Source organism: Canis lupus, assembly GCF_048164855.1.
Source record: "Canis lupus baileyi chromosome 5 unlocalized genomic scaffold, mCanLup2.hap1 SUPER_5_unloc_1, whole genome shotgun sequence".
Taxonomy (NCBI): domain Eukaryota; kingdom Metazoa; phylum Chordata; class Mammalia; order Carnivora; family Canidae; genus Canis; species Canis lupus.
The window spans coordinates 476757-488615 of NW_027326407.1; the positions used below are offsets into that span (position 1 = coordinate 476757).

At 38.5% G+C, this 11859-nt stretch overlaps 1 protein-coding gene across 1 annotated transcript in view; it reads left to right on the top strand.

The window, feature by feature from the left end:
- Positions 1-11113, top strand: part of LOC140629399 (ankyrin repeat domain-containing protein 26-like) — a 40118-nt gene extending 29005 nt beyond the window's left edge. The window contains exons 8-9 of the mRNA XM_072818842.1: positions 9337-9630; positions 10895-11113. Coding sequence (XP_072674943.1) covers positions 9337-9630; positions 10895-11113 — 513 coding nt within the window. The remainder of the gene's footprint in view (positions 1-9336; positions 9631-10894) is intronic.
- The last annotated feature ends 746 nt before the right edge of the window (positions 11114-11859 follow it).

Genomic DNA, 11859 nt, shown 5'->3' on the forward strand with positions numbered 1-11859 from the left:
ATGTTTTTAGATTTATTTTGTGCCATGTGTCAGAACTTTATTATTTTTTTATTTCTGAATACTATCCCACCATATGGACAGCCCACGTTTTATTTATGTATTTATCATTTGGTGGACGTTTGAGCTGTTACACTTTTTGGCTGTTGTTAATAATGCTGTTGTGAATACGCATGTACAAGCTTTTGCGTGAACATTTCACTTCTCTTGGGTATATACTTATAAATGGAATTGTTAGTTCATATGTTAAAGGACCTTTAACATTTTTGGTTTAAACCTTTTGAGGAACTGCCAGACTATTTTCCAAACTGGCTGCACCATTTTACATTTATGTCACCAGTGTTTGAGGATTCTCATTTTCCCTGATTCTTGTCAATGTTTGTCATTATCTGTTGTTTTTGTTATAGCTATTCTATTGGGTGTAAAATGACACGTTGTAGGGGTATTTTCATTTGTTTCAAATTTTTATTTGAATTCTCGTTAGTTGACATATCATGTAATCTTGGTGTCAGGAGTAGAATTTAGTGATTCCTCACTTAAATACCCAGTGCTCATCAGTACAAGTGCCTTCCTTAATACCCATCACTCATCTAGCCCCCCCTGCCCACCTCGACAGCAACACTTAGTTTATTCTCTATGGTTGAGAGTCTCTTATGGTTTGCCTCTCTTTCTCTCCTTTTTTTCCACCTTCCCCTATGTTCATCTGTTGTTGGCTTTTTTTTTTCTTAATTCCACATAGGAGTGAAATCATATGGTATTTGTCTTTCTCTGACTTATTTCACTTAGCATAATACACTTGTTGAGTTCCATCTGTCTTGTGGTTTTAATTTGCATATTTCTTAGAACTAGTGATGTTGAGCATCTCACTTTATATGTGGTCATTATTCATTTCTATATCTTGCTTAAAGAACTAATCATTTATTTTGCCCATTTTTATATTGGACTGTCTTTTCATTATTGTAAGAGTTCTATCTATATCCTAACTACAGACCCCTTATCAGGGATATGATTTTCAAATATTTTATTCATCACCTTGCCTTTTCACTTTTGCTTGATGGTTACATTTGAAGCATAGAAGCTTTTATTTTTTAGATTTTGATGAAATCCTTAATCTGTTTCTGTCTTTTGATGCCATATTTAAGAAACTGTTGCCAAATGCAATCACGAACATACACACCTGTTTTTTCTATGAGTTTTATAATTTTAGCTCTTAATATTTCTTTTCTTTTTTTTTAATATTTTTTTTCAATTTTTATTTATTTATGATAGTCACAGAGAGAGAGAGAGAGAGAGGCAGAGACACAGGCCGAGGGAGAAGCAGGCTTCATGCACCGGGAGCCCGATGTGGGATTCGATCCCGGGTCTCCAGGATCGCGCCCTGGGCCAAAGGCAGGCGCCAAACCGCTGTGCCACCCAGGGATCCCTAGCTCTTAATATTTCATGTTAAGTTTGTACATATGTTGTGAGGTAGAGGTCTAATTTTATTACTTTGTGTGTGGATATCCATTTGTCTCAGTACCATTTGTTAAAAAGACTATTCTTATTCCATTTTAGTGTCTCGACACCCTTGTTGAAAATCAATCCACCATAATTTGAGAGTTTTTTTTTTTAATTTTTTTATTTATTTGTGATAGTCACAGAGAGAGAGAGAATGAGGCAGAGACACAGGCAGAGGAGAAGCAGGCTCCATGCACCGGGAGCCCGACGTGGGTTCGATCCCGGGTCTCCAGGATCGCGCCCTGGGCCAAAGGCAGGCGCCAGACCGCTGCGCCACCCAGGGATCCCCTTATAATTTGAGAGTTTATTTTTAGATTCTCAATTCTAATACATTGACCTATATGTCTATCCTTAGGCCACTACCAAATCAAATTTTATGAGAATTCTTTCCTAGTCCTCTTGCAAATTACCACTCATTTATATTACAATTATGTAATAAGTCAATGTAGTAGAACCTAACTTTACTCCTGTAGAGACTTATACTTTTTGAAGGAGCCTTTTGCCAGCTTATGTCTTGCTGACTGCCTGACACAATGAGAAGCCAGGCTCAAAAAGATAGAGTCCCGTTTCTCTTCTCCAGTAATACCTGTAGTTTCTCACTCAGTGCCTCCCGCATCCATTTCCATCGTCTTGGTTGTAGGATCCACTGTCTACTATGTACTTCGTTGTGTTTTATTAACTTGTTATAATGCATAGACTCACCCATAGATTTCACCATCTAGGATATAAAGGATTAACTCTGGGTTATCAGCCTTCCTGTTTGGAAGTCTTGCTAATCCATCATCTTAAAGTTCACAATTAGATACTCTTTTGACCTGGTTCTTGTGCATACAAGACTGGCGCCGATCCCGTTCTTGGCACAGATCCTACATTCTTGGAAAACAGAGTTGCCTGTATCCATCTTCTTTTACTGAAATAGAAAGATATGCATAGCTGTACTTTGATAGGTCAATACGTAATTAATAGAATAAACATTTCATTACATTATGTCAAGAATACACATGTAAAATATCTTGTTGCATTTAATTGAATTATCAGGGAAGCCCGGGTCCTCAGTGGTTTAGCACTGCCTTCAGCCCAGGGCGTGATCCTGGAGACCCAGGATTGAGTCCACGTCAGGCTCCTTTCATGGAGTCTACCTCTCTCGCTGCCTGTGTCTCTGCCTCTGTCTCTCTGTGTGTGTCTCTCATGAATAAATAAATTAAATATTTTTAAAAACAATCAAATTATCAGAGACAAATAGTAGGCGAGCAATTTGAATCACAAAAAAATTTCAAAGTGAACCTATATGATATGGAGAAGCATTCTAGTACGATATAAAGATGAGATAGTCTTACTACCTTCCCTGAAAAATAAGCTTGCAGTAAGATAAAGGAGAAATTATATTTAATTTAAGTGTGCCAAAGGACAATACATTTGTTTCGCTAATGAAAAGATTAGAAATTATTCCATAACGTTCTCCTTATGTCATCACTGATGAAGGGAGAATGAAGATTATTGATTTAAAAGCACTCAATGCTGCCTTTCTTTTAGAATTGCAGTTACTTGAATTCAGATAAAAGGTTCCGTTTTGCTTATTAAACTTTTACTAGTTGTTCAGCTGTTATACTTCAAATCACATGTCTCTCTGCTTGCCAGTCGTTTTTCTCCCCTAACATGAGGGGAAATTTAAAAGAGGAGTTCTTGTCTAGTTTTAATAATTTGTAATTGAAGGGATTCTTTAGAAAAAATGTCTTAGAGAAAGGAAGATGGTGGCAGGGTAGGAGGAGCCTAGACTCACCTCATCCCACTAATACAACTAGATACCTATCAACTCATCCTACATACCCCAGAAATCTACCTGAATACTGACAGAACAAAGGTCACAACTAAAGAGAGAGAAGAGGCCACTTTAAAGAAAGTCGGAAGTACAGAGATATAGTTTAGAAGAGAAAGAGATCCTATCTGCAGCAGATGGGAGGGAGTAGTGGTCCCAGCGAAGGGCAGGAGAGAACACCTGGGAATGCACGTAGCCACTGGCTTGGAAAAGGAGAGTGGCTGAATTTCCTGAGTTCTTGCAACTATGGAGGGCTTAAAGCCTGGAATTTTAAAGGTTATTGGGCTTGGCTATGGTAGAATGTGTAGGGCACTATACTTGGAGAGAGGCACACAGAACGGAAGCAGCTGGCTGGTGCCATTTCCCTCCCCTGGCCCTGAGCACAAACACAGAGCCACCTGTGGGAATCAGTGCCACTCTGACACCAGCTGCCTAACTTGCTTACACCAGCCACCACCCGTTTGCACTCCAGGGGAACTGCCCTTTTGAATCATGCTTGCCTCAGTTCCAGCACAGCAAGCCCTTCCCCCAGAAGACCAGTACAAACCCCTGCCGACACCATGTGTCCCGACCAGAGTTTTGCAGGGTCTCAGTTCCAGTGGACTGTGACAGGTCTCATTTCGCAAGCTAGTTCAAACCCGCTAGATTCAGGCCAAGTACCAAACACTGCCCACAGCAGATACTGAGAGCCTATCTCTCAGATGACTGGCCTGAGGGATAGAGGAGCCAGAACCCAGTAGCAGAGTGCATGCCGCACACCCTGGAGACCCTCCCTCAAGCACCAGGCCCTGGGCACTACGGGACCATTTTCAGTGGTCCATTACTTTCAGGAACAAGTGACATAACTGGCTTTTCTAACCCAGAGAAACTGTCAGAGACCTAGACAAAATGAGAAGACAGAGGAATTTATCTCAAATGAAAGAACAGGATAATGCCACAGGGCCAGAGATCTAAGTGAGAGAGAGAGAAATAACGTGCCTGATGGAGGATTTAAAGCAGTGACCATAAGGATGTTCAGTGGACTTGAGTAAAGAATGGAAGACATCAGTGAGACCCTTACAACAGAGATAGAAGAGTTTAAAAAGAATCTGAGATGAAGAGTGCAATAAATGAAATTAGAATACAGATCTGGAATATTCTCTAGACTAGATCATACATTAGGCCACAAAACAGGCCTTAGGAAGTACAAAAAGATTGAAGTCCTACCATGCACCTTTCCTGACCACAATACTATGAAACTAGAAGTGGACTACAAAAAACCGTCTGAAAAGACCACAAATACATGGAGGTGAAATAACATCGTACTATCAATGTGTGGGCCAACCGGGAAATAAATGAAGAAATTTCAAAAGACATGGAAACAAATGAAAATGAAAACACAATTGTCCAAAACCTTTTTTTAATGTTTTTTTTAATATTTATTTATTCATTTATGATAGACAGAGAGAGAGAGAGAGAGAGAGAGGCAGAGGAGGAGGGAGAAGCAGGCTCCATGCCGGGAGCCCGATGCGGGACTCGATCCTGTGTCTCCAGGATCGCGCCCTGGGCCAAAGGCAGGCACCAAACCGCTGCACCACCCAGGGATCCCCCCAAAACCTTTCAGATGCAGCCAAACTGATTCTAAGAGGGAAGTATATATAGCAATACAGGCCTACCTCAAGAAGCAAAAAAAAAAAAAAAATCTCAAACTAACCTTACACCTAAAGAAGCTAGAAAAAGAACAACAAATGAAACCTAAAGCCAGTAGAAGGAAGGAGATAATAAAAATTAGAGGAAAAATGGGGGTCCTGGGTGGCTGAGTTGGTTAACTGACCAACTCTTTGATTTTGGCTAAGGTCACGTTCTCAGGGTCCTGGGATTGAAGCCTGCTTCAGCCTCCAACCTCAGTCTACTGGTGGATTCTCTCTCTCCCTTTTCCTTTGCCCCTCCCCCCCGCCCCAATAAATAAATCTTTAAAAAAACATTAGAGTGGAAATAAATGATATAGAAACTAAACACAAATAAAAATAGAACAGATCAACAGTAGCTGGTTCTTTGAAAAATTTAATAAAATTGATAAGGCTCTAGCCATAGTTCTCAAAAAGAAAAGGGAAAGGACCCAGATAAAATCACACATGACAGAGGAGAATAACCAACACTGCAGAAATCCAAACAATTATAAGAGAATATTATGAAAAATATATGTCAACAAATTGGACAACCTAGAAGAAATGGATAAGTTCTGAGAAACATATAAATTGCCAAAACTGAAGCAGGAAGAAAGTAGAACAGAATGCTAACCAGCCAAGAAATTGAATCACTCATCCAAAAACTTGGAACAAACACAAGTCCAGGACCAGATGGCTTCAGAGTCCAATTCTACCAAGCATTTAAAGAAAGAGTTAGTATGCGTTCTTCTCAAACCGTCCCATAAAACAGAAGAGGAAGGAAAACTTCCAAATTCATTTGATGAGGCCAGCATTACCCTGACACCAAGACCAGATAAAGACAACACAAAGAGAATTACAGGCCAATTTTCTAGTGCAAAAATCCTTAACAAAATAGTAGCAAACTGAATCTAACAATACATTAAGAAAATCACCGCCATGATCAAATGGGATTTATTCCTGGGTTACACGGGTGATTCAGTATCTGCAAATCAATCAGTGTGATGCACCATATTAATAAAAGAAAGAAGAATCGTCATCATTTCCATAGATGTAGGAAAAGCGTTTGATGAAGTACAATATCCATGCATGATAAAAACCCTCCACAAAGTAGGTTTAAGAGGGAACATACCTCAACATAATAAAGGGAATATATGAAAAAAATGCACAGATAATGTCCTCCTAAATGGGGAAAAACCAAGAGAAAAAGTTCATGTCTGGTGTTGTTGATGCTGGCTGTTGCCTAGATTTATAGTTAGGGCAGGCAGCCAAAATGCTTACACTGGCACACCTGGACTCTCTTTGTGGCCTGAGCCTCCTCACAAGAGGAGGGGCTAAATTCCGAGTAAGCAGGCTGAGATACAGAACAGGGCAGAAGCTGTGTTGCCTTTCGTAGCCTAGCCTTGGAATACACACAACATCACATTGACCATATTCTGTTCGTTAGTAGCAAGTCACTAAGGTTAGCCCACGGTCTTTTTGTTTTGTTTAGTTTTAATGGAATACTGGAACACCTATGAACACATGAAGAACGCAATTTTTAGTGTAATTTACCCACTGGCCACAGTGTTCTATATTCCTTTCACATGAAAAATGCACTCACCTCCTCCCAGTACCTCCGACAAATCTCAGTTATCATGGCATCGGGTTCAGGATGGAGTCCAAGATCTTGCCATCTTAATCAGGTGCAGCGGGGATAAGGTGCCAGGGTTATGTTGTCTAAATTTTAGTCCCTGGAGTGCAGGTTCTCTCAATAGGAATGAAGACTTGAGAATTAAAGAGAACAGTTCTCTACTATTGAAAACACAACATTCTGGTTACTTGCTAAAGACTCTTCCATTCAGAAAGAAGATGGAAGTCACACTAGACCATAGCAGGTTTGAAATGCAGCCTGATGCATGCTGTCCATTTTTCAGTCAGACTTAGTCTGAAACCATGGAAATTTTTCTCCATGGCTCTTTGCTGTCTATCCTCTCTGAGCTCTTGGTTCTGTCCAATGACCTGTGTTTGCAGTTGTGTTTTCAGCCTGCTGCCTCCCTGTGGGGACTTCTAAGACCCAAAGGCCTATTTTCAGTCCGTGCTATCTAGGTCTCTTTTAGTCCAAGCTCGCAAACAGTGGTTTTGATGCTATAATTTTCTTAACTTCTTGAGTTTTTCTGTGAGAATCAATGGATTGATTTTATGTCAGTAGAAAAGCCAGTCTCCCGGATCTTTTTGAGATAAACTTTTCAACTGGGCTCTCCTGTGAAGCTCATACTCTTAAGATCCTTAAAAGAAATTTGAGGCATACCTGAAATCCTTCTGAGGTCTTAACAAAAGTTTTTATAATCTTGGCTTCATCCATAGGCCATGTTTTCCTGAATTTGCTCTTGACCCAGGATGCATTTCTTTATTTTAGCATTATTTGACATTTCAGCATATGGAAAGGCTATAAATGTGGACAAAATATTTGCACCCAGTTTGTCTGGGTCTTTCATACTGCACAGACCTTGTTTAGTTTATCTTTTGTGTCCCGTTTTACTTTCAAGTGGTTTGTGGCGCAAGTTCCTTTTCCTCTAGTGTCATTTTCTTCACTTGCCTGGAACCTTTACTGTCAGCCTCTTCAAGGGCCATCAGGTTTCCATTAACAGTCTGTTGGAAGCCCTTTTGGTTTTCATTCTTACTCTTCCCTACATCCTTTCAGTTTCTACCTACCTCTCGGTTCAAAGGAGGTTCAGGTTTAAATATTTTAATGTCAGCACCCCATGTTTAATATCAGTTTCTGTGCCAGTTATTTATTGCGGCATCATAAACCACCTGAAAACCTAGTTGCTCAAAACAGCATTTATTTGGTTCACAAGTATTTAGTTTAGGCAAAGCCGAGTAAGGCCAACTCATTTCTTCTTCATTTGGTGTCAGCTGAGATGACTGGAAGCTGGGGACTAGAATCATCTAAAATCATGTTCATGCAAATGTTTAGCTGTTGAGGCTGGCTTTTGGCAAGGACGTTAGCTGGGTCAGTCTCAGCTGAAATGTCTACATGAAGACACACCAGGTGGCCTGGGCTTCCCACAGCAGCTAGATTCTGAGGGTTAGTTTCCCTAGAAGAAGAATGTCAATGGAAGCTATATCACATTTTTTAACCTAGCCTTAAAAAAATCACACAGCAGTTCTGCCGAATTCTATTCACTGGAAACCAATTACTAAGGTCAGCACATTTTAAGGGGTGGGATTATCATGGGAGAAGTGTCAAAAAATTTATAAAACCACCACATCCACTTACCCTGTCTTATCAATCATATCCAGAGGAAAGAAGTTCTTCCCAACTCAGAATCACTGAAACCCTGTCAGGTTTTTCAGTGGTGGTTTTTGGTGCTTAGTATGTTCCCTTGTTTTGTGGGAGTAACAGAGGATTATAAGATAATACTATTCAATTAGGCGGGTTTTTTTTTTTTTTGTCCGAAAGTATAAGTTTCATCTCACTAAATTTTTATACTGAGAGGTGTGGTTTCTTAATCCTGAGAATCATTTCTCCTGGGAATGCAATTCAAATTAATGTAAATCATTTGTAATTCAGAAAAAGGCTTGTGGCTTAGAATCAGTATTTATAGATTCAATAATTAGAGTCTTATTTTCAAGGTCTTCTCTTAGGAAGCATTTATTGGTTCAGACCTACATAAGTCAATATGATATTACTAAAACTTTTTAAAAATTAATGGGAGTATTCATTGGGACACTCGAGTGGCTCAGTGGTTTGTGTATCTGTCTTTGGTTCAGGGCATGATCCTAGGGCCTTGGGATCGAGTCCTTCATCGGGCTCCCTGTGGAGCTTGTCCCTCTGCCTATATCTCTGCCTCTCTCTATGTGTCTCATGAATAAATAATTTTTAAAAATTATGGTGTGTTAGGATGGGGGAAGGGGCCAGAGACTTTCTTTTCTTTTTTAAAATTTTATTTGAATTCAATTTGCCTATATAAGAGACTTTATACTAAGAGGTGACTTACAGTTATTTTATGGAGGAAAGATCTGAAGCAGTCATAGAAAAATACATAAAATGAAGTACAAATGTTGTGTGGCAAAGACAATGATAGCAGAGATCTTTTTTAATAACTCCTAGTGGTTTTAACACTGTTCTTAATTTTCTAAGTGCTTCAGGGTTCCACATTCTAAGACTCTACTACAATATAGATTATATTTTATTGCAAATGAATTTATTTTAAAATGGGAGCACCTGGCTGACTCAGTCAGTAGAGCATATGACTCTTGATCTTGACGTTATGAATTCGAGCCTACGGTTCAGTACAGAGACTTAAACATAAAATGTTTTTTAAAATGTTGGTTATAGTTTTGAGTTAAACTAATTTCATTCCATTTCCAAACTGTATTGTTCTATTCATGCAGATTGGTGATCTTAGAGCAAGATTGGAAACTGAATCTTCAAGATGTATAGACCTGGATGCAAAAAATCAAGTTCTTCAACAGGAGTTATTATCTATGAAAGCAACAGAGAGGGAATGTGAAAAACTAAAACAGATTAAAAAGAACTTGGAAGAAAAAGTAGTAAACCTCAGAAGTCATGCAGAAGTCAATGTGGTACAAGGCATTCAAGTAGAAAAGTATTATAAATGGGAGATTGACCAGAGAGTAAGATTGATTGTAGAAGAAAGATTAAAAGAAGTCAATCTATTTTTACAGGTTAGTTTATTGATCTGTGATATGCTTTCATTTATTTCATTACAAATTACACTTTGGTTATATGCATTGTGTAGGTTTCCTCTGCTTCCTTTACAGCAATCTGTATGGTATATTTCTGGAGGCATTCGTTCCTCCCTGTAAAGATTTCAGTTTTCATCATTATTCTCACTAAATTGATCTTTCAGAATGATTTATGACCAGTATGTATGAAACAAGACTATTTTTTTGAGATTTTATTTATGTGTTCAGGAGATACACAGAGAGAGGAAGAGAGAAGCAGAGACACAGGCAGAGGAAGAAGCAGGTTCCATGCCAGGATCACACCCTGGGCCGCAGGCAGGTGGTAAACCGTTGAGCCACCCAGGGATCCCCTGAAACAAGACTATTAAGAGGAAAAGAAAAAATTGTGATTTAAAACTTTTACCATGGGGAAAAAAATAAAATAAAATAAAACTTTTACCATGGAGATTCCTGGGTGGCCCAGTGGTTTTAGCACCTGCATTTGACCCAGGGCGTGATCCTAGAGTCCCAGGATCGAGTCCCACATCGGGCTCCCAGGGTGGAGCCTCCTTCTCAGCCCGTGTCTCTGCCCCTCTCTCTCTCTCTGGCTTTCATGAATAAATAAAATAAAATCTTTAAAAATAAATAAATTTAAAAAAAACTTTTACCATGGAGTATCTAGGTGGCTCAGTTGGTTAAGCAGCAGACTCTTGATCTCAGCTCAGGTCTTGGTCTCAGGTTTGTGAAATCAAGCCCTGCATTGGGCTCCATGTTCCATTCCTAGGTTATTCTTCCTTTTTGAAGATTTCATTTATTTATTTATTTCCTTATTTATTTATTGAACATGAGCAGGGGGATTGGCAGAGGGGGAGAGACAGAGAGACAGAATGAATCCTGGGTAGACTCCATACTGGGTGCGACACAGGGCTTGGCCTCAGGACCTCTGACTGAGAACATGCTCTGAGCAGAAATCAAGAAACAGGTTATTCTCAAGTTGTATTATGTACTTTTTAAAATTTTTAATTGATTCTCTTGTTCTTTGAAGTATCAGATTGCATGAGTACTAATATAAGAATGATTAAACTTTATTTTTATCATTCAGATTCAATTCAGGTGACATTGGTGATAAATATTTTACACTTCAGCTTTTTTTTACACATTTAAAATTGCTCTCTGAATCATTGAGTCCCAACTGAAGGAAAGAAATATACTATAATTACTCAAGTTTTAGCTGTTTTAAAACTGTGCTTTTAATTTGCTTTAGAGACAAGCAGCATCTCAAGAAAACTTAGAGCAGTTAAGAGCAAGTCATGATGCTTCAATAAGAAGTCAAGTGGCACTCAGAATTAAAGAGCTGGAATCTGAACTTCAATCCCAAATAAGAAATTCTCAGGAACTTAAAATAGAATTGGAAAAGTACAGGCAACTCTACCTAGAAGAATCAGAAATGCGAATGTCATTGACAAAAAAACTGAGCAAATAAGTTAAAACAGAATCAATGAAAATAGATTTAGCTTATTGATTTGCCTCTAAAGCATAATTTTTATGGAGATGGCTTCATGAGATTAGTAGGAAGTGAAAGCCAACTGGATAGTATAATTTTGGAAAATAACGTTTGTAAATAAACTTACCATTTTATGTTCATCCAGGATAGTTTGCCTCTCTCCTCTTTTTTTTTTTTTTTTTTGTGTGTGTGTGGGGGGGGGTTATATGATTTTACTTTTTCCCGTTAATATTTTCAGTTACTCTATCTTGTTGTCTTTACAAACTAATTGTTTAAAACTTTATAATTTAGACAGCATATTATTTTTTTAAAGTTGATATATTTTATTTAACACAATACATCAAAAAATATCCTTTCAACTTGTGATCAATATAAAATTATTACTGAGATATTTCATATTTTTTTCATTCGAAGTCTTAAAAATCTAGCATGTATTTTACAATTACGGTATATTTCAATTAGAACACTAAATTTTCATTGGGAATACGTGTCTATATTTAAACTTCATAAAATTTATAGTGGAAAAAGCAGATTCACATACTGCATCTCTACAACCCTACTTAAAAGTTTATTTTTTTTTATTTTTTTTGGAGTTCAATTTGCCAACATGTTGCATAACAATTTGCCAACATATTACATAACAACCAGTGCTCATCCCGCCCAAGTGTCCCCCTCAGTACCCATCACCCAGTCACCCCAATCCCCTGCCCACCTCCCTTTCCACC